We start from the raw sequence: 23,792 nt of genomic DNA, 5'->3' as shown, positions 1-23,792 counted from the left end.
TGTTAGGTGGATAGTCTACCACTGAGCCACACCCCAGCCCCTCACTGGGGGATTCTAGGCAAGTGTTTTACTACAGAGCCACACTCCTGGCCCCTTGCTGGTGGTGCCTTTAGATAAGCACTCTACCAATGAGCTACATTCACTGTCTTTTTTTTTTTTTACTTTGAGATTAACTTATGTAGACTGGACGAGGCTCAACATTAATGCTTTTGTTATTTGTTTTTTTGTTTATTGAGACAGGGTTTCTCTGTGTACCCCTGTCTGTCCTAGAACTCGCTCTGTAGAACAGAGTGGCCTAGAACTCAGGGAATTCACCTGTCTCTGCCTCCCAAGTACTTAAATGTATGCACCACCACACCTGGCTTAGCTTTAGTAGTTTTTAAAGTGTGTTTAACTGTGTGTGTGTGTGTGTGTGTGTGTGTGTGCGCACATGCATGCATGTGTTCAAGTGTGCCATGACATACAGCTGTAGGTCAGAGGTCAAAGTTTGCTCTCGCCTTCCACCTGGCTTAGGACAAGGTCTCTTGTACCACCTGGGTATGCCAAGCTAGCTGGTCTGAGCACTTCCAGATTCTCCTGTCTACCCCTTCCACCTGTGGAAGGAGCCCTGGGATTATATGGTTGATACTTAGTCTGGCTTTAAGTCTGGAGATTTGAACTCAGGTCCTCACATTTGCACGAAAAGCATTTTACCTGCTAAGCCAACTCTCCCCAGCTCAGAGTTAATTACGTGGAATCACCAGAACAGATTCTTATCTACAAGAGATTTAGACCGAGGCTCCCAGACTGGGAAAGGGTTCTTCAGTGAGCATTTAATACTTCATGCAGCACTTGGTGACATAAATAGGGGACAGAGGAGCGGGGCCACAGAATCCACAGATAGTTCACAGTGCAGGCAAGACACACGTGGCCGGGGCCACACAGCGGGGGGCAGATGGTCAGCTGGGAGGGTCACCTAGACGTGCACAGCGGGGCAAGAAAAGGTTGATCACACTGTCTCATGACATGCCGGTCACCCAGGGGACACTGAGCAGTGGTGGACACTCACGTGGCCCTCAAGTCTGGCTGGCTCATATCACACTCCACTGTTGATAGTTTGGGGATGTGAGGTCAAGCCTGGTTTCAGTACATTAACCCCTCATGTAGGGAAGCAGAGAGACTCGGGTGAGAGATGTTTGGGAGTCAGGGTACAGGGATTCAGGCTTTACACAGAGAGTCTGGGAAGGCTCAAACCTACAGCTTTAACCAGCAAGTTGGAGTTCCTTGCTGTCCCTTGGGGTCTCCAATAGGCAGGTTGACAGAGCCACGGCTCCTGGTCTCCAGGAGATGGGGACTCAGCCCAGACTCACCACGTTTGGAAAGCCCCACCATCAGCCACACTTCCTGCCCAATCTGGGCGTCCAGCCAGTAAGGGGTCACAGGCCTGGCCAACTGTCCTGACATGAGGTCAGGGTGCCTGGCCTACCCGGAAATGGACTTTCCAAGAGGTGTGAGAGTAAATGAGTGGGCTTAGCCACCACCGCCTGACTTTCTAGGGCCATAGCTTAGGCCCTGGATAGGCGAGTAGGATCAGTTTGGGTCCCTCAGGGGTCCTTCTGAGAGTTGGGGACAGTGGGCAGGGACTGAGAATGTCTTTCAGCCTCTGTTTCTGCTCTCAGCTCGAGTGCTCATTTGAGGACATCTCAATTTGTCATTCTCTGTTTTATACCTGGGCCTAGACCAGAGAATCTTACGAGGACCAGGGACAGTGCTCTGATTAACTCCCAGCTTCGGGGGGAAGCTACAGGGGTGGCTGCAGTCTCACTCTAGAGACCAGGCAGGACACAGGGCCAGTTCTAGTACAGGGATCTCCAAGAAGACTTGGAGAGGGGATAGGGTGGATCCAAAATAAGGCTACAGGGCCACTGTCGGGGAGCCAGCTGTCACTTTCCTGGTCTGGGGATGCAGTTGCCGCTTGCCCTTTGTTTTTAAAAAGCACAAGATGGTTATTTATTCCAAAAGTGAGTCCAGAGAAAGGAGAGGCTCTGTGCCAGGCACCAGCCCCACTCGGCCACGAACCAGCAGCTCCCAGGCCCCTGGCATAAGGAATGGGTCACAGGGCCACACGGGGAGGTCCCCCAGGGTGCAGGTGCAGCAGAAGCTCAGACAGTGAGGGAGATGAAGCTGTTGTAACGCTGGATGTTTCTCTTCAGGATCTCCGAGCAGGGGCCCAGGACACGCTCAAAACGAGGCCGGTCTAACTTCACACACTTGAGGGGACCCCGGGCCACCACAGTGGCTGCACGGGGCCGGTTCAGCAGCAGGGCAATCTCCCCTGGAGAAAAGAAGAAAGTCAAGGTTCATGGTATGGAATGGCCTTCCTTCCCAGTGGGATGCCAGGTGAACCTGTGTTTTCTTCCTTCTTCCTTCTTTCATTGAAACAGGGTCCCATATCTCTCAGGCTGCCCTAGAACTCACTAGGGAGCTGAAGATGGCTTTGCCTGATCCTCTTGTCTCCTCCTGAATATCGGGGATTGCAAACTGCACTACCATACCTCGTATATGGGTTTCTGGGGATTGAACCCATGAATTCTTAGCCCTGGTCTTGAATTACAAATGTAGGGTGTATGTGTGTGTGTGTGTGTGTTTTCCTAGGAACTGAACACAACCCCATGCATGTTAGGTAAGCATGCTGCCACTGAGCCACAGCCTGAGAATTTTAAAAATAATAATTATTATTACTACTACTATTTATTTTGAGACAAGATCATAATAAGGTGCCTAGGACAGGCCTTGAACATGCCATCCTCCTGTCTCAGCCTTCCTATAGGATGGCAAGCCCTGCACAAGTAAATGCAGGATCCAGCATGAACTCCTTCCTAGTTTAAGAGTGTCCTGTGAAACGCTTGCACTGAGTACTTGCCACGCATTCCCAGCCCTGCATAAACCAGGAGTGGTGAAGCACACCTGTGAACCTAGCACTCAGAAGGTAGAGGCAGGAGGATAGAAAATTCAAGGTCACTCTTAGCTATACAGGGAATCTGAAGCCAGCCTGGGCTATATGAGATTCTGTTTTAGCATCCTACCCCACCCCCAATTACATGTTAATTATCTAAAATTCAAGTTTACTTAGCGTTGTTCTGTGATCTGCCTGGGAGCCCCACATGCAACAGATGCTGTGATGTGGCTCAGGCTTCCCTATGACCTAGTTCCATCTGTAAGAACATTCTAGATGTACTCAAGACCCTCTTTCTTAGTAGCTACGGGAATGAGCAGCTTGTGGTCCCGGGTCTCTCGCCAGGGCTCTGCTTTCCCCCAGATCAGCAGGTAGACTCCAGGACTACTAATCCTGTGGTCTCAGTCCAGTCCTGGACCTCAGTTTGAGGTGACTCCATCTGAGGCTCTGTCACAGCTGCACGTGGCTTGCCTAACTTCCAGATCCCACTCTGGGGTCTAAGGAAGCCCCATGCAGCTCCTGACCCAGGACCCCCAGTGAGATGCCACATCTTGAATGGTGAAAGCCCCAACTCACCAAAGTAGTCAGAGGGCCCGAGGCGCCCCACTTCCACATACTCCTCGTTGGGGGATCGTCGCTGGAGGACTGAAGCAGTGCCCTGTGGGAGAAGGGACAAGCACGAGTCAGCCAAGGGTGGGGGTCGGCTGTTAGGGGGACATGTTGGAAGCTGCTTGTTGGGGTACATCATATTTTGAGGATCACTTGCTTAGGTGGGCATGTGGGGGGAGTCACATGTTGGAGAGGCGCTTGGGGAGTCTGCAGTACGGGCCACTGCCTGTGTGTCCCACTTCCTGCTCCTTTCCTCCATGTAGATACAGCGTCCTCCATCCTTAACAACGCTGGCCTCTCTTTCCTCTTTTTGGGTCCACCAGGCCTTCTGGGAGGCGAACTCCCATGCAATCTGAGCTCTGAGTTGTTGTGGTTGGCTAATGCACCCTCCCAGACACCTAGAAGCCTGTCTGTCCTGTCTGAACCCTGCTTTTACTGACACAATGGAAGCTCCCCCAAAACAGGGACCTACCCAGAGCCTCCCCCAGAGGTCCTGACAGTAATGGTGGGGATAGCCCCAGGGTGCCAGTACTTTGTCATTATGCTGAGAGCTGACCTTGGACTGCAGCTTAAGGACAATGAGCTGTCTTAGCCATGTTGGGGGGGGGCACTAGGGAGGCAGGGAGGAGCATGGTCTCAGGGTCACACACCTGCTGAGCTATGCAGCCCCTCCTTACTCCCAGGAGGGCAGCGGGTCTACAGACGGAGCAGGCTCAATGATTAACAGAGCAGCTGCAGCAGGTCGCTGGCCTCTGGGAACATTAAAGACAAGGCCAGGGCACCCCGAGGCATCTGGGCAACCAAATGCCTCCCATGCTCACGCAGCCGGCTACCTGAGATGGGCAGCTACACAGCTGGACCATGGCTCCTTTCAGGTAAGTCCTTCCTGAGTCACAGTCTCCACCTGTCACCTTCGTGGGTCAGGAAGACAGAGTGGCTTTTAGCATTGCCAGTAATTCCCAGTGAGGACATCAGAGTTTAGTCAAGTATGGTGAACCTAGCATCCCAGAATTTAGGAAGCAGAAACAGGGGGATTGCTGTGAGTTTGAGGCCACCCTGGGCTACACAGTGAGACCTTGGCCAAAACTCCTGCTCATCAAACAAAAATAAGGCCAAAGTAAAACAACAAAGACAAAAAAAACTCACAAGAAGGAGGAGGAAGAGGAAGTGGAGGAGGAAGAGGAGGAGGAGGAGGAAGAGGAGGAGGAGGAGGAGGAGGGGGAAGAAGGGGGATAGGGAAAGGGAAAAAGAGGAGGAAGGGGAAGGGGAAGGGGAAGGGGAAGGGGAAGGAGAAGGAGAAGGAGAAACAGGAAAAAGAAGACAGCTCTGAGTAAAGTCGTTTGCAACCAAGTCTAATGACAGAGTTCTATCCCCAGGACTCACATGGTAGAAGGACAGAACATCTCCTAAAAGTTGTCCTTTGACCTCCACACATGCACCAGGTCCCTACAAATAAGTAAATGTTTTTTTTTTTTAAGATATTTATTTGGACTGGAGAGATGATTTAACGTGATTGCTATTCTTCCAGAAGATTTTCATCTATGTCAGGTGACTCACAACTGCCTGAAAATTCAGCTCCTGAGAAATCCAGAGCCCTCTTTTGGACCCCATGGATAGCCACACATATAGCAGATACACACACACACACACACACACACTGAAGAAAGGATGGAAGGGAGGGAGGAGGGAAGGACGAAAGGCATAGAGAGAGACAGAAATACAGAGCCAGAGATGAGAGAGAGAGAGACAGAGACACAGAGACAGAGACACAGAGAGACACAGAGACACAGAGAGCTGCGGGTGGGGTGGGGGGTTCAGGTATGGACCGATTCTGTAATCACAGCACTCAGGAAACAGGTGCAAGGATAGGAAATTAATCCAAAGTCATCCTCAGCTCCACAGTGCATTCAAGGCCAGCCTGGGCTACATGAGACCCTTTTTTAAACACAACACAACACAGTGAGTTTGACACTGAACACTGCAGTGTGTGGGACCCACCTCCAAGGAGCCGGCGTTTAGCTCTGAGCTCCCACAGACTCTCTGATCAGCCAAGTCCCTGAGGCAGGCAGCTGCCTGGGGGCTTCTGCATCTCATTTAACACCCATGGTGACTGAGGCTCAGAGATGTTGAGAGGTTCCTGCAACCTGGCCCTCAGGGCCTCCGTGTGGGTGTAGCCAGGTCCAGGGCCGCCAGCCATGCCTAGATATCTCAGTGCCCACCCCACAAGTCCACTCTTTAGGCATAGACAGCACTGCATGGTAAGGTGGGCTTCATCACCCAGGCTCACTCACCCAGTCTGTGGCCAGGCTATGCCTGGCTTAACAAGTGACTCCCGGGTCTATAGCTGGTGCCTACAGTGCCTGGAGTCCCCAGGTACCCCTAACAGCCCCCGCAGCTGGATCCCCAACCTGGCTCCTGGGCCTCTGCATGTTTATGAATTTGGCTGATGGATGGAGTGGGGCATGTAAACATGAGACCACTCCAGGGCTGCCAGTGTGCGCAGGGAGGACAGGCAGGGAGCACAGGAGCGGGGAGCTCGCCCTCACCAGGGGCCCCAACAGAGGAGATTTGGCCCACTTATAAGGACAGCTCACAGTGAGCTCCTGAGCCCATGCAGAGAGGGACTCTGACTTTCCTATGTTAGGGCTGGGGGACAGGTGGGGCTTCCTGTCTTTAAAGTCACAGCTGGAGGTGATGCTGGGGAAAGTTTAGTCTGCGCTGCTTGCCACACAGGCATGAGGATCTGAGTCTGAGGCCCAGCTCTCACATAAAGCTAGCCTTTATAGTTTGGTGACCCAAACTTATAATCTCAGTATTGTTTAACTATGTAGTGTTTCTATACATTCACTGCCCCCCCCCCCCAATAATAATAAGATGTCCATTTTTTTTTAAAGCAATTCATTTGTGTTGGAGCAACGGCTTGATGGTTAACAGCACCTGCTGCTCTTCCAGAGGACCTGAGTTTAGTACCAAGTACCCATGTCAGCCTCCTGGCAGGGAAGAAGGCAGCCGGGTGATCTCTGTAGCTCACTGGTCATCCAGCTTAGCCTTAATTGTCCATCCCCAGGCCAGTGGGAGCCACCGGTCTCACAAGCAAGGTGGATGGTCTTTACATTCACATTCCTACACATGTGCACACATTCCTCCCACACTCACACCCACCTCCACACACATACACATGCACAAGTAAACACAAACCCAGGGTGGGGTATTCTGGCCTGGGGAGCCTGGTGTGCTGGAGTAAACCGGTCATTCAGGCATTTAGTTCTCTCCTTCTACCGTGTGGATCCTGGGATCAAATTCAGCTCAACCTGCTTGGTGACACGTTGCCTTAGCTCACTGGGTTATGTCAGCAACCTTTCTCAGGCAGAGGCAGGAGGATCTCAACTTCAAAACCAGCCAGAGCTATGTAACAACATAGCAACATACATACACACACACACACACACACACACACACACACATCAATGACAAAATAAAATCAGAAAGCCAACTTAATGCTAACAAACCATCAACCTATTCACAGACCTAGAAAATAGTTGGGGACCTTAGTGATCCCCAGCTTGTTCTTACTTCCTGCTCTGGGACCTCAGCAACATGTCCAGTCCTCTACTAGGCTGGCAGAAAAGCTGCCATGGCTCTGGGAGTCACCACATGTCACCTCTACATCACTAGCAAGGAAACAAAGGGAACCCATGTCAACCTTGGTTTCTTCATATGTGAGCTTGGGATGGTCACAGAAACTCCCAAGAAAGATGTCCACGAGGATGAAATGTAGCTTTCATGTAAAGCTTCTACATGTAAAGACTGGAAAAACAGAAGCGGCCACAGTGTGCCCTGTATCTCTCCAGTGTGGGGAATGTCCAGGCATGGTCCTACCCTCAAAGGATCAGCATACAACAGATGTTAGGAGACAGAACAGATAGTCAAAGTGCAGGCGCAGATGCGGGGACCATAAAGGGACATAGTCAGCGTGGCTTAGACACAGTGACCAGGAGGTTGAGCTCCAGAGGATTAAGGGAGCCAACCAGATATGTGAAAGCCTCCAGCGTAGGGACAAAAATCAGGCAAGATGCTGAGGTGGGAACAGGGAGGAGGTGAGACTGACGGTGGGAGAGCAGGGCATCAGCAGGGTACTCCATGCTTCCCACACAGAGCACAGGCATCCTGGCATCCCTGCAGGAAGAGGGGCTTAGCCTGAAACCTGTGTGGGGATCCCTGTGTTGCTGTGGGGCTCTTTGTTACAGCAGTTCCTTTATTGCCCTGAATAATACACTGTCTGGAGCATAACTGTCACCATCCTCACGTGAATATCACCTCATCCCACGTTTGTGATGTCAGCAAGCACTATGATGATCCACACACTCCCAGATACGCTGGAGACAGGCCATTGTCTCCTGTCATTGAAAGCTCCTAAGGGTGGAGGGGGGGCACTCCCAACTCAAGATCCAGCCTGTGTCCCTAGAAGCCATGGAAACAGCCAGACATCCTGGAGGACATGTCTAGAGCTCGGGCCTGGGAAATACCCATGCCAAATTGCTGGTTCACAGTCTCCAAGTTCCTCATGGCAGAGCTCAGTTCAGCTGCAGATCTGCGGCAGGCAGCCCAGAGGTAGTGCAGGGGATTGTCACTCCTGGGTGTCTATGACAGGGTCTGGTTACAGACACTAAATTTCCTTTTAACTACTGTGACTTTAATAAAAGGTTTTTTCCTACAACACTAAAAGGGAAGTGTGATTTTCCTAAGAAGGAAGCCAGCAGGGGCCACGAGACATCCACTCCTACAAGGCCATGCCCTGGGCTTCCTCTTTCCATGTCTCACAGTCCCGTTTGTGGCAACCAGAGGTTGGACTTCGTGTCCTCCTCAGCCAACTCTCCACTTTATTTTTTGAGACAGGGTCTCTCACTGAACCTTGAACTCACCAGTTAAGCTAGACTGGCTGTCCAGCAGGCACCAGGGGCCCTCCTGCCTCCATCTCTTCAGTGTTGGCATTATCATAGGCGCAGGCCACCACTCAGCTTTTAGGAGGGTCCTGAGAATCAAACTCAGGTCCTCTTGTTTATAAAACAAGTCCCTCATTAACTAAGCCACGCCCCTAACACTTCCCCAGACATTGTTAAGATTCAAAACACGGTAGCTCCTAACAGAGGAGCTTGGGCTCTCAGAGGTGGAATTGAGGGAAACCAGATCCGTCTTAGGAGCCAGTTCCTGGCAGGGAGACTGTGAAGAGTCAGTCTTGCCTAGCTGGTTCTCATGGCTGCTCATCATTTACAACCTTGGCCTCAAAGCTCTTCCCCCTTCCACCTCTCCAGCATGCACTGAGCTGGGACCCTCACCTCTGCTGGAGAGATCCTTAAGCATCCAGTGAAAACCGAGCCATGGGCTCAGACATCAGGGCTACCGAGGAAGTAGGTTAGGAGGACAGTCAACCAGGTCTAGCCACAAAGTGACCATGGAGCAAGGACTACCAAACATTAGTGCAAAAAGCCTCCTAGAGGGCGAGCAACAACCAGCAAGAGGCCAGGGTGGGAACAGGGAGACGAGGAGGGTGAAGGAGGGGTAGCACGGAGAACAGGGCGCGCTCAGGGCCGGCACTTGCGTTAATCTTGAGGGGCACTTGAAAGGCTCCCAACTTAAGACCCCTGCCTGGGACCCACACCAGGCTGAGCTTGAGAACCCAACTCCCTCTGAGTTCAAAACTAGCCAGAGACCAGCAAAGGAGTGAGGAATCAAGAGGTGTATGTGTAAGAAACACTCAGCTTGTGGACACCAAGGAGTGAGACTAAACAGGGAGGAGCCACATACACACACACACACAATATACACATACACATGCAAACACACATACATAGACATACACACACATATACACACTCATATATATACACACACATATATATAATACACATACACACATATATATAACACACATACACACTCAGACACACACAATACACACACAACACACACATACAATACACACATATACACATACACACATACACAGACATACACACACATACATACACTCATATACATACACACACATATACAATACACATACATACACACACATACACACTCACATACACATACAATACACATACAATACACACACACCACATACACCACACACATACCACACACACACACTGTGCACAGCTGAGGCCGCCAACCCTTGGCTCCAGAACAGGGAACAGGCACAAACCTTTTTTTTTTTTGTATTATTTAAAGAAATATCTTTTAAAAGAATCCTCGTTTCACTTCCATACATGGTACACATGGAACTGGGTCTTGCCACCCGTAAATGAAAAGTGACAGAAGCAATTGAAGACAGGTGCAGAAGACTGCACTGCAGACACGCCTGGGGCCCATGGGGACAGGCATGTCCGTGGGGACTGAGGGACACTCACGCACGTGAGGACACACATGGCCACAGGGACCCACATCTGTGCATAGGCATGCACACGGGAATCTGTACCCACGGAGGACCAGCAGCCACAAGAGGACGCAGACACAGGGACATGCATGGACCCTTTGGGTCTCAGCCACACAAGCTGCTCCCAGGTTGTGAATGGAACGTGGCCCATCCCCTACAGGAATAAGATCTGCCTACCCGAGAGACCCCAGAAACAGCTCCCTCCAGAAGCTGGGGAGGTAAGTACATGAGCAGTGGGGAGAAAGACGGTTGTCCTCCACGTCATGAGACCTGCCCCACTCCAGGGATTCAGGCCTAGCCTGCAGCTGCTGTGTGCTCAAATCAGTCGGCTTCTGCATGCATGCCAAGACAGTACTACTTGCAAACTTGCACACACAAGTGCAGTCGCAGAGCCTGGAGGTTGCCTCGGCCTGGGGAACACATTCCAGACCTGGTTTTCTTTTGAAACAGGAGCTTGCCGTGTAGTCCAGGCTGCCCTCCAGCTTTCAATACTCCTGTTGCAGCTTCAGGCTAGGATTACGGGACCATCTACCATGTCCAGCTTCCCAGGTAGTCCAGCCTGGCCAAGTTCTAAGTTTGTTTGGTTTGGTTGTTGTTTTGGTTTGGGTTTTGTTTTATGAGACAAGGTCCAATATGTTGATGAGGCTAGCCTCAAATTCATTCTGTAGACCAGGCTGGCCTAAAACTTCCAGCCTTCCTGTTTCAGCCTCCCAGGTTCTGGACTAACAGACATGAACATCTAGTTTAAACGTTTAAGGTTCCCCCCTCCCCCGTCGTGCTGGGGATTAAACCCACAACCCTGAGCATAGAGAACTGCAACCCCCACAGCCATAGGCTGTAAATAAAGTGATTGCTACAATTAACAGTTTTCCACGTGGAAGCTGATTCCAATTGCAGGTCCCCAGCCCCATGCAAAGCCAGCCTGCTGCCCCTCCCCGCAATGTGATTTTCCCTGGAACTCCTGCTGGTTGAGTAGCCTCTCCTACCTTAAGGAGCCTGGGCTCTCATCTGCGAAGGTGCCCTGCTCCGCCCTCCCCTCGTGCCTCGCTCCGCTGCCTGTCTGTAACACGGCTGGCTACAGTCTGTCCTTTTGACAACTGAGCAAACACACCAGCCTGGTGGGCGGCCGAGGTCAGCTTTTGTGCCGGTGTTTAATGGCTCATCCGTGAGGTCTGGGCTGTGGCGGAGGCACGGCCCAGCAGCTCCAGTGGGAAAACAGACATTAACTTGGATTCTGGCTCCGCTGCTCTCAGGATAGGGACAGGTGCCAACGAGGGCCTGGGGACCATTGCTCGAGGCAGTCAAATCCTATGTGAGAGGGTCCCCTTCTGCAGAGCCAGCCTGTGTCACAAATACCCCAAGGTGGATAAACAGTGGCTCTAATGGAGCTCCAGGACTCCAGGGCATGTAGACATGGCACGCAGGGGTCAAGACAACGGTGGGGGTCTCAGAGTGAGGTGGTATGTGGGTAGCACTGGCCATGCAGGGCCTCATTCCTCACACCCTTCCGTGGCTCAGTTCCCCTCCCCACCTCACCATTTGCTACAGAAGCAGACTGCACACCAGCCCTGCACATAGCCTCAGGAAAACTCAACCAAGCGGAGGTAAAGGTAGTGTATTAGACTAGCCCTGCGTCGCAGCTTCATGGGGGTGGGCATGAGCCGCTGAGCTCCATCTGTGGAGCCCACAGCCATGCCTCTTGCGTGAGGCCTAGTGTCTGCTTTTGAACACACCTCCCAGCTCATTCTCAGACCGTCCAGGTCTCTGTATGCACAACTCGCCCTGAACAACAATCCCCGCTGACTCCACATCAGTGTCCCATCCCTGCTGACCTCCTCCAAAGCTCCCACATCCTGGCCGACATTATCCGTGACCTTTATCTGCTCTGACCTGCCCCCCTTTGATGGCCCACTGTCCTTGTTAACAATGCTCTACCCCTGCTATTCTTCCCACAGATGGACCCCCTTGCTGACCCATCCTACAGACAAACCTCTCTTGATGACTTTCCCATAGATGGAGATCCCCTTTTTGATCAACCCTGTCCTGGCTCACACCAGACAATGCCTGCCATCCAGAAGTCACTGAGCCCAGGGATTCTGTCCCTGTCATCTTTACCCACCACAGTCCACTGCCCCCATCTGACTGTCTTCCACCCCTGCTCAACCAACAGAGTTCATGGGTCACCTTCCATCCACTCACTGCAGCCCTTGAGGATCTCCCCAGAGGGTGCTGCCACAACTAACGTTGTCCCTTTCATCTCCTGCCAGGCTGGATGTGCCAGGAACCCTCCTCCTCCTCAACCAGCCATGGTATCTCGAGCCCTGACCATGTGAGTGCCAAGATGTGGGTTCCATGTACGCACCCTTACAGACTAAATGTGCCTCTCCTCCTACTCTGAACCCGGAGAACATGATCCAAGGATGTAACCTTGCTCTTCGTATGTAGCTGGACAGGGCATGTAGAGGTAGGCCTTTGACAAAGCCTAGAGCTACACACATCCACAAGTCTAATACATCAGGGGCTGTAGACACAGTTTCATGTCTCTGTCATACTAGCTTTCTTTGCTACGGCTGAGGGCACTGGCGAGTCCTCCACAGGGCAAGTTCTCACCTGGCATGCCTCCTGCCAGATAGGAGAGAAACTCAAATGGAGCCCTGGGATCTGGCCGTTCACTCAGAGATCCAGAGCCACCACAGTGCCCAGATCTCAGCTCTTCCAGTCCCAAAGGCGATCTGCCTGCTGCTCCAGCCTGCAGCCCAGTGTGCTATGTGTGTTCATATGTATATATGTGTGTTCATATGTATATATGTGTATACATATGTATATAATGTGTATGTAATGTGTATGCAAGAGTGTGGGTGTTGTTTAAGGGCACACATACACGTAGTATGTAAACATAGTGTGCGTGTGCTATGTGCACAATTGTGCGAGCTGCTGTGTGATGCTGTGTGAGCATTTGGGCTGTGTACACACAAGTATGCACGACACATGGGTATGTGCTATGTGAATGAGTGTGCATGAGAGAGTGCCTGCTGTTCTGTGCACAAATACAGGCACTGTGCTCGTATGATTGTATGTGTCGGTGTGTTAAGTATACATGTGATTGTGTGTGTGCTGTTTGTGAAAGTGCATGCATGTGTGTGTGTGTGTGTGTGTGTGTGTGTGTGTGCGCGCGCTATGGATTGTGTGCTGGGTGAATGGATCCACACATATGAGTGTGCTGTGCACAGGAGTGTACAGACAAGTTTGTGCAAGTGATTGTATGCCGGGTCAGTGTGTGATTTGTACTGTGTGTGTGTGATTGTGTGCTGCATGAGAATGGTGCACATGCTTTCTGCATGTGTGTGTGAGTCTGTTATGTGGGTGGGTGGACAGACTGAGTGCACATGTGTACTGTCAGTCTGAGTGGTGGACATGTTTGCTTGCATGCTTGCTTGTTTGATATGGAGTCTTGCTGTATTGCTAAGACTTGTCGTAAAGTCCAGGACTCGAGCAATCCTCTCGCCTCCAGCTCTCAAATCGCTGGGACATTCTGACAGATGTGCAACTGTCATACCCCGTGGGAGTCAACGCCACCAAACTGTCTTTGTAGATACGTTTAAAATGTGAACTTCTTGTGATTTACATTTTATCACTGAGACCCCAACTATATGTGACCAGCCCCATGCTCTCGGGATGCTTCTCCGGCCTCCTCCACATCCTCTCTACCTGGCTGTGCCCAACCCCATTCTGATGCTGGGCAGTATCTTAACTCCTGTTCTCTCTGCCCTGACTGGACTAAGCCCATTTCTTGGGGGTATGGAGGTTACACTCTGCTGTTGACAGTTGTTCCTCATTTGAAGCTTTCGAGCTGAGTCCTAGACAGCGCTAGGGCTGTCGATAAGCAATGGCCAGTGCATGGGAGTGCTGTGAGGAAGGCCGAGGTTAGAGGTCAGGAGACAGCTCTTTGGGAGGACCACTGTTCGTCCTGCACGGTGCTCCTATGTGTAGGTCCTAGCATAGTCATGCTTCTGGTGTTCTAAGGCCGACACAGAGGACAGCAGAGGGGCCAAAGGGCTGTGTGGGCAGTTGTGGGATCCAATGGTTCGAGGCTCCACAGACTGACTTGTCCAGACTGGCTTATCTAGACTGGCCTGTGCATCTGTTTGGATTTCCCAGCATCCTCATAGCAACCACTTCTGCACAGTGTTTAAGGCGCCTCTGAGGAGCCAGAAGTCTCGGCTGGGTAATCCCGGACTGTGGAAGCCAGCAGATACATTCCACATCTGTCTCGCTGGGGACACATGTGGCCAGCAGGGCAAGGATGATGGGAAATTGGATCCCAATGTCTGCAAAGGAGGGCCTGGGATGGGGGGCTGCTGCAGCTCTGGAGAAGGTGAAGGAATGGTGCCTTTGACACTGGTCTGGGAAGGAATGTTCCGAGTTGCTGTTTTCTTGTTCTTCTTTATTGATACAAGGTCTCATGTAGCCCAGGCTGGCCTCAAACTGGATATGTAGCCAAGAATGACCCCGGACTTTTAATCCTCCTGCCTACACCTCTAAAGCACTGGGATCACATGAATGTGTTTAACACCCAGTTTATGTGGTGCTGGGGATGGAACCCAGGGCTTTGTGCATGCTATGCAAGCACTTTTTTTTTTTTTAACTTTTAGATAGGAGCTCACTCTTAGAGAACAGCCTACTGCAGAGGCTCTGCATCCTGCAAGAAATCTCTGGAAGCAAAGGGTAGTGTACATCTGGAAGGTCGGTTCATCCACTGTGAGCTGTCACGGCATGGCCGACACATCCAAAACAGACGCTCTTCTGCTTCCTTCCCTACAGCCTGTAGCACCCAATATCCAGCCACTAGAGAATGCCACTGCGATTTATCCAGGATGGAGCCTTGGCAAACAAGCCCTAAGAGTTCTTCCACATCAGGCTAAAGGGGACACGGAGTCCCGCTGACTCAAAGTGACCGTGTTAGCTTCCCATGAGAAAGAAGATGGCTCAGAGCCCACGGTCCTCTGCGATCCACTTGGTGGGCTATGCTATTAGGAGCGTCTCTGGCCTTCTGGATAGAGTCTGAGCAGAGGGCACTCATGATCGCCAAGTGGTGCCAGCATGATGAAGCCAGACTTCCCTGGGAATACTGACAGCTCGTCACAGTGAGTCCAGCCAACGAGCTGGAAAACACTAGTGAATGAGATCACCCAGTGCCAGACACACAGGGTGAGAATAATGCCCCAACCCCTGAGAAAGCCCCCATACCTTGGAATCAACAGGCACAGGGGGATTCTGAGCCCTGCTTGGCTCTTGGGAGTTCCTTCCAGTCCAGCACAGAGGCAAATTCAGTGTTGCTAGCAAACACTGGGTTTGCAGTCTCAAACCCCCATGACATTACAATTCCTCTGGGGTGGGGGTCAAGGAGGCTCCACCCACAAGGCCCTAAGGCTGGGAGAAGAAGGTTGCATCTGTACTAAGGATGGGTGATTCCCCCAGCCCAGGCTTGGTTAGGGCAGAGCAGCTAGTTAGAGCTGACAGCCACACCCAGCGTATCCCCAAGACAGGGACAGATATAAAGCCTTTACGTTTCAGATGGGTGTTCAGAGGCCCCTTGGGAGCCTAAGGCAATGGATAACTCCTGTTTACTCATGAGAGGAGTTTGAGTCATCCAGGCAACATGCACTGCTGTCACATGTAGCATAGAATGTGCATGGCACATGCACCCAACAACAGTCTTACAACAGCACACACTTCCAACCTCGTGTGCTCCCCTCGTGTGCTCCCCATGGCGGATGCACCCAGCAATGTGAACATCAAACATTAGAGTGGGGACCATTCAGAATCTTTCTCAAGTGTCCTCTGTGTCCTCTCTACTACATGGTCCAGTATCAGGAGCTCAAACACAACTGGTACCTAAAGCATGAACTATGTATACGACACCTTTCCTACCTCAAAAACGTTCACCTGAACTTCAACACCTTCCTTCACTCCAACATTCCCTTCCTGCCCTCTTCTTCCACATCTGTTGGTGGCTTTTTCTCAGGAGTGTAGCCCATCTGTCACCTGGAGTCAGCCTCTTGCCTTTCTGACTACCTTGCTTCCGCCATGATCCCTTGTTCAATTTATTCTGTATAGATGGCCCTGTGTGATTTCTTTTGGCAAGTGTCACACACTCTAATGGCCACCTCAAATCCTGAATAAAACTACCTGGAAGACCCTGGCTAGCAGGCCTCCAACAACTGCCTGAGTCTTCCCTGCAGTCCCTCTTCCCAGCTAGTTCCAGCACAGACCAGGGACCTAAGGCCCTCACTCCGCAGATGTACCTCCGGTCTGCACGTCTGAGATGTTTTGGGCTCCAGGCATTCAGTGTCCTTTCCAAAACCCTGCCCCACTTCCCTTGAGTCCTTCTAACACAGTCTGGCTCCCTTAGAACCCCTTCCAGAAGTAGGGTTCCCTGGAGTTTGCCATGCCTACAGCCAAGGGAGCTAACTCTAGAGAAATATCTGAAGCATGGCTCCACACAGCTCCTGCAGGCCCCTAAACCTTCTCCAGGCGCTATTCTCAAAGAGAGGAGCATAGGGACCAACTGAATGACATCAAAAACAGCTCAAGGAGCCAGGAGAATAGAGGTGACAATGAGAAAGGACAGTGAGTTTGAGCCATAAACACACCCCGGGGAGCCACAGCTCGGTAGGGCTGGCACAGGTCCAGACTAACCCTGAGTTAGTCTACACTGCATCCAGGTACCCCGAGGGACACAAAGTGTATGTCTGGCCTTCTTCCTGCAAAGGTGATCTCTATGCCCCAGCAGGGAGCCAGGCACTCTGCTGTTAGGGATATGTTCCTGGGCCTGGGGGCAGCCGAGAAATGTGTTGTTTTGCAGTTCCTTCAACACTGTGGACATTCATAAAATTAATTTGCTAAGCGAGGAGATAAATCCAATGCTGTGTTCCCATGGCAACACCTCCCATGCTGCCCAATTTCAGTCTTGGGATTTTATGGGAAGCCATCCTTCCTGGTCCAGCTGCTTCCCTGGCCGCTCAATCAGGGCCCAGGAATGGGGCAGCGGGTGGGGTGGGGGTGGGGGCAGCTCCAATTGAGGAATGTGGGTCTGGAATTCGAGCTGCTGAGAAATCATTTCTCCCACCCAGCCCTCGGTCTCCTTTTGGGTTTTCCTGGAGAGCTGTGGGAGACCTTGGATCCAGATGAGGTCATCCATGCCTGCAGGTCCTGGCAGGCCCAGCCCAGGCCCAGGGTACCCCCTACTAGGAGGCCAGCCAAAAGCTATGTCCTGCACAGGACCCAGACCTAGCAGAGGCTTTGTCCCATCTCAAGGGCTCCTGGCCCAGGGTAGGTCACCCCAGGGGAACAGAGGCAGGAAGGTGACACAGTAGGGAGTGAGCTCAGACAGTAGCAAGGACCCTGCACCACCCAATCTGTGACTTCCACATTTGTGTCCTAGGGGCTTGGCTCCCATCAGTGGGGGTGCCTGCAGGAGGCACGACCAGCTCCTCCCCTGTCTGCTGAGAGTTTTCTAGAAGCTCTGCAGATCAGCTGTCTGAGAGGCTGGCAGCTTCCCCACCCTGCTCAGGGACAGCAGCTGTGACTACAGCAAGGAGAAACAAGCTACTTGGCCTCAGAGAGTGCAGCCCTGCAGCCCTGCAGAGACTACTACGAAGCACAGAAACTGGCACCAGCTCTTTAATCTGCCTGAAACTGGCACCAGCTCTTTAATCTGCCTGTTCTGATTGTGGTAATGAGGCTCTCAGGAGCCAATGGTATTAATCCCTTTCTGGATATCCCCATAAGTGGTGTGGAAATCAGTACCAGAAACAATCACATCTTGTTGGCATAGCAGGAGCTAGGCACACACAAGCAGCCTGCATGTATGTCCCTGAGCACTGGGGGTCAGGGACAGGTAGATAGCCTTCTATAGGGGGCGGGGAGAGGGGAAGGGCAGGGAACAGGGAATAGAGATGTGGGCTTAGTAGCTAGGCTTCCCAGGATTGCCAGTGTCCTCCTCAAGCTGACAAGAACACAGTTTACAAAACAAGTTCAGAAAATCCACACTAGAAAAATGCGATAACTAGTACACACGGCGTGGCTGTGAGACAGGAGGGGCGGGGCAGCCCAGGACTGAGAGACTCAGGCGACTTCACACCTCAAGGAAAGGAGCTCAGACATGATGGCATCAGACATGGCCGCTGAGCGTGCCTGCCCACATCCCACAGGGAGCTGGGTTTGACCCGCCATGCACATCTGGCTCAGATGTGGCCACAGCCTCCCCCAAGCCATGTGAATACACTGCATAGTCCCCCGTGGTGCATGCTGGTCCCTGTGGACCTGGGGTCTGTGGGTTGACTTTCCAGATTCAGCTGGTCACAGAGAAAGAAGGGTATTAAAAAAAAAAAAAAGCCACGTTGCCAAGGAGACCACTTCAAACACATTTTATAAGGTTGTGGAAAGTATACGTTCCCCTGGGGTTGGGTTACATCCCAGAGGCCCAGACAACATGCTGTTCATGTGAATGAGGTTCAACCTCTCCCTCATCTCCAGTCAATGAAGGCCCAAGCTGACTGATGTTGAGGCTGCCCTGGGCAGGCACCTTCTTAGAAACTTTTCTGCATTGATGACACTGGGGACTTAAGAAGAAGCTGGTCCCAGCCCAGCCCCACTGCTTGAGATTCCCCCAAGGTAACCGGCAGACCATAGACTGTCCTCAAACAGCAGATCCTTCTGAAAGATCAAGAGGAACCCTGAGGTCAAATCTCACACTTTCACCAGAGAGGCATGAAGAGAGGGAGGGCCACATGAGCTACACAAAGCAGAGTGGGCCATGGCCTGTTATTCTCGAACTCGGGGGTGGGGGTGGGGGTGGGGGGTGGGGTGCTAAGGCAGGCAGCCGCTTCCAATTCAAGGCCAAACCACCAATCTACAGAGTGTGAGAGGCTCTGTCTCAAAAAGCCAAAGAGAGGATGGGGAAAGACACCTTAGCTGACAAAGTGCTTATGGTCCAAGCGTGAGGACCTGAGTTTGATCCTCGGCACCGACAGTAAAGGGTGTAGCAGCATATCCTTGTAAACCCAGGATTGAGGAAGTAGAGACAAGAGGGTCGATGGGGCTGCATGACTTCATTGGGATTCTTCTCTTCCCCCTTTTTCCCCCTCACTGAGACAAGGCCACATAGCCCAGGTTGACCTAGAACTCCCAATCCTCCTGCTTCAGTCTCCCAAACAGTGGGATTGTAGGCGGGTACCATCACGCCCAGCATACCTTCACTTCTCACTTTGAAGATGGAGTCCTACAGACGCTGAGAAGAGTATCGCACGGAGGCCATGTTCATGACCAAACATATGATTCAGAAAGATTCAGAACAAAGGACTTTCAGTACTACAGACAGGAGAGGAGGGTAAGGCTAGGGGCAGATGCCCTTGTGACAGGCATGCTAGAAGTTCTGTATAGCTCCACCGTGGTGTCAGCCATCATCCCAGTCCTCGAAGCCTGTGAGCTAACCTTGTTCTACTGGATGATTTGTCAAATAGATGCCCCTGACATGATTGTACCTTTCTTTCTAAAATGGTCAGGGATGGCCTCTTGGGTTAGAGGTCTGTGTGGCACCAACCCCACCAACACACACACACACACACACACACACACGCGCGCGCGCGCGCATAGTAGTTCAAAGGCTCTGGCCTTGGCCTGCACACAGGCCTGAATCTTGAAGATTGAGGTACTGGGATGGAGGAAGTGGGCTCATTCTAGTCTTGATGAGAACAACTATTTGCCTTACCCATGGTTCTAGTAGTCTCTCCTCTTTGCATGTATTATTACATTCATGTACTTCTGTGTGTGTTAGTATGTATGTATGTTAGTGTATACGTATATGCTCGTGAATGTGTATGTATGTTTGTGTATGTATGTCTGTATGTGTATATGTGTACGCTTGTGAGTGTATGTGTATGCGTCTGTATGTGTGTATATGTTTGTGTGAGTATATGTGTTTGTATGTATATGTATGTTTGTGTATATTTGTGTGTCTCTGTGTGTGTGTATGCTTGTGAGTATATGTGTATATGTGCATATGTGTGTTGTTTGTGTTTGTGTATGTTTCTGTGTGTTTGTGTATGTATGTGTTTATGTATATATGTGTGTATATATGTGTTTGTGTGTATGTACCTTTGTGTGTATGTATATGTTTTTCTGTGTGTTTGTGTCTGTGTGTATGTGTGTGTGTGTGTGTGTGTATTTGCATGCTTATGTGCATATGCAGCATATGTTTGTGTTTATGTGTATATATGTTATGCAACGCCATCATACCTGCCATCGTTTTTTCAGGAGAGACTTTTGTTCTCAACAACAGACAACCCCGTGGCATGGGTGTGAGGTTATCGTGCCAACTCTCCCACAGAGATTCTTGGGGGGTGATGTGGAGGATGTGGGGTGAAATGGTGCTAAGGGGGGCAGAGAACAAACCAAAGCCGTGCTGGCTTCCACTCAGGTCCACCCAGAGCCCACTGGCATCAACAGCCTGCATAGGGCTCACCTCTGTGATGATGTAGAAGTCATCCCCAGGCTCCCCCTGCACAACGATTTTCTCTCCGTCTTCAAACTGCACGGGCTCCAGGGCATCAGCGACAGTCAGGCGTTCCCACTTCTCCAGGGACTCTGCAGGAAGACACAAGGGTTCACAGGCTACCCTTCACTACCATGGAATCCTTGGATGCTTTCTTAGGAAGCCCAACTCTCAGATCCCTGAGGTGATCAGATACTATGCTCCTCAGAGGTGACAGATAATACTGCAGCAGAAACCACAAAATGCTGAAGTGCCAGATCTGATCTTCAACACAGGGGCTGGCACCTCTCACCATTAGGTTCTATCCAAGATGTACTCTGTATGTAAGCAGCTTGTGGTAGCACAGGTCTCCATCCCAGCTACTCAGGAGGTTAAGGCAGGAGTGTTACACTCAAGGCACACCTAGGACACAGAGTGTACTCAAGAGCACTCTATAACTTCGTGAGATTTGTATCTCAAAATAAAAAGTAAAAAGAAGTCTGAAGATGGAACTTAGCAGTAGAGCACCTGCCTAGAATCCCCCAGTGAGGCGCTGGGGTGTGGCTCAGTGGTAGAGCCTCTGCCTAGAATCCCCCAGTGAGGGGCTGGGGTGTGGCTCAGTGGTAGAGCCCCTGCCTAGCCTGTGTCAGGCCCTGGGTTACATTCTCAGCACAGAAATATAAAATAAAATACATCTGACTCCTATTTAATTTTTTTCTTGGGAGATGCACTTTGAAAACCGCACTGACTCTGTAATATAAACAGTAGGTACTAAATATTAAGTCAATATTTTTTTAAGAGAGAAGTTACTTTCTTTACAAAAGAGCAAGACTAAGTGTATGTATTTGTTCGTGTGTGTGTGCGTGTGTTTACAAACAATGGAATCAAGCACCACATACCCGAGTTGCACAACTACTGCATACTTTACATACTCAGCAAAGGAAGCAGGATTGTTCCACTCAGGAGCAACTGCCTCAAAGCAGGCAAGGCCTGGGAGCTGTGTTTGCTTAGGTATACATGCATGTGGAGGTCCAAAGTTGGTGTCAGGGATCGCTTTCCATCGCTTTTCCACCTTATTTAGTGAGTCAAGGTCTCTTAGTTGAATCCAGAGCTCACTGATATGACTAGTCTCTCCCTTGCTAGGTTGCTCTGGGATCTCATGTCAGCTTTCAGAGATTTCAATATAGGCAGGTTCCCACACCCACCTAGCATTTATGTGGGTGCTGGGTTCCAAACTCTGGTCCTCACGCTTGCATTGCAAGCATTTTAACGACTAAGACATCTCTCCAGCTTCTTGGGGTTTGGTTTGGTTTTGAGACAAGGCCTCAGTATCTATTCCAGGTTGAGTTTGAACTCACAGTTAGCTTCAATTGTCAACCTAAATAATTAGAATAATCCGGGAAGAGAGTCTCAGTGAGGGATTGTCTAGGTCAAGCTGGATTGTGTCCATGTCTGTGGGGGATTGTCTTCACTGCCTTAACAGATGTGGGAAGAGACAGCCTAAAAGCAGGCGGCACCATTCCCTAGTTTTGGATCTTGGGCTACGTAAGAGTAGAGAAGGCCAGCTGAGTGCTAAGCACAAACACATTCACGCTCTCTCTCTGCCTTTGAGTGTGTATGTGACATGACCAGCTGTCACAAGCTCCTGCCAATGTGACTTCTCTGTGAGAAGCACTAGCCTAGAACTCCCTCTCTCCCCTAAATTGCTTTTGGTAAGGTATTTTATCACAGCAACAGAAATGAATCTAGGACACACCCTGGGTAGCGGTGGCTAGTCCTACAGCAGTCCTCCTGCCTCAGCTTCCTGGATGCTGGGTTTGCAAGCTTGAGCCACTGTGACCAGCACTGAAGTTCTGGTACACAGAAGGGACACACCTGCCACTATTTTAGGGAAAAGATAGTTAATTCTGATGCTGAGTTTATCTTTAAATGCTTATAAATGCAGCAGGCCCCTGAATCCAGCACACAGTTTCCCTTCCCCAGCCCCCAGAGAGGAAGGAAAACAGAAGACAGTGGGCATTTTCTGTGAGAAAACCACGGTCACCTTTTTAAACTATACCCCACTCCCTACTGCCACGCAGCGAAAAGAAACCTTTCTGGCCTCCGCTTCAACACTACATATGTAGGCCAGCTGCTAAAAATAAAAATGGAAAAAGGCATTCATTTTAGATCTAGGTTAGCAGGGAAATGTGCTTCCTTTAAATCCCCTGCCCGTACCCCACGCTGCAAAGGGTCACATTTCCAATGAACCCCAGGCTTCGGGGAACCCTGCTGTGCAGCACTAAGTCATACTCCAGCCAGAGCAGAGGCTCCACATCTCTTTCTTCTTCTCCTCCGCCTCTCTTCTTGCTTTCTCTCCTCCCCTCTCATTTACGGAGACACAGTCTCAAAAGTAGCCAAGCCCAGCTTTAGGACTTTTATAGTCTTCCTGCCTCACCTTCCTGAGTACTAGGCTTACAAACTTATACTGCCACCTGTGTCTTGCTGCAGCTTTCCTTAAAATGTGTTTGACTGCACATACTGGCTCCAGTCCGTAAACTCAGCACTTGGAAGATGGAAACAGATCATAGAGCTTTAACGACAGCCTTGACTGTATAGTGAGTTCGAAGCCAGCTTGGACTGTGTGGTGGTTTGAGTAAGAACAGCCCCAGAGGCTCATTTGTCTGAGTGCTTGGTCATTAAGAAACAGTGCCACTGGAAAGGGATTAGGAGGCATGCCTCTGTTAAAGGCGGTGTGGCCTTGTTAGACAGAGTGTGTCACTGGAAGTGAGCTTTGGGGTTTCAAAAGCCCAGTGTCTTTCTTCCGCTGCTTTCCAAACCAGACTCTACAGCTCTCAGCTAACATGTGTGCCTGCATGCTGCCATGCTACCCACCATGAGGATAAAGGACTAAACCTCTGAAACTGCAAGCAACCCCAAATTAAATGCTTCTTTTTCTGAAAGTCACCTCAGTCGTCTGTATCTCTTTACAGCAATGAAGCAATGCACATTATCCACTGTGGAATCAGATCATTTTTGAGCAAAATTATAGTCTGTGTCAGAAGAAACAGGTGCAGAATGACATTGGAATGTTACTGTGGAACACGGTGTGTGACTGAGGCTGCAGTCAGAACGCTCATATTCAGGTGAGGAACGTGGCTCAGAGTAGAGCCCCTGCCCAGAAACCCCAGTGAGGGGCTGGGGTGTGGCTCAGTGGTAGAGCCCCTGCCTAGAATCCCCCAGTGAGGGGCTGGGGTGTGGCTCAGTGGTAGAGCCCCTGCCTAGAATCCCCCAGT

General features: G+C 50.8%; 1 protein-coding gene across 1 annotated transcript; it reads right to left on the bottom strand.

The window, feature by feature from the left end:
• Positions 1 to 1,509: 1,509 nt before the first annotated feature.
• On the bottom strand, positions 1,510 to 20,630 carry LOC114616477 (cAMP-dependent protein kinase type I-beta regulatory subunit; the record flags this gene model as incomplete). Its single annotated transcript, XM_028761930.1, has 3 exons — positions 1,510 to 2,314; positions 3,512 to 3,593; positions 20,509 to 20,630. Coding segments are annotated over 3 exons (377 nt in total), but the record flags the coding sequence as incomplete, so codon positions are not given.
• Positions 20,631 to 23,792: the final 3,162 nt, after the last annotated feature.

This window comes from Grammomys surdaster, unplaced genomic scaffold (assembly GCF_004785775.1).
Source record: "Grammomys surdaster isolate TR1022 unplaced genomic scaffold, NIH_TR_1.0 332262, whole genome shotgun sequence".
NCBI lineage: Eukaryota > Metazoa > Chordata > Mammalia > Rodentia > Muridae > Grammomys > Grammomys surdaster.
The sequence above is the reverse complement of the archived record's forward strand: the minus strand, read 5'-3'. Positions and strand labels throughout refer to the sequence as shown.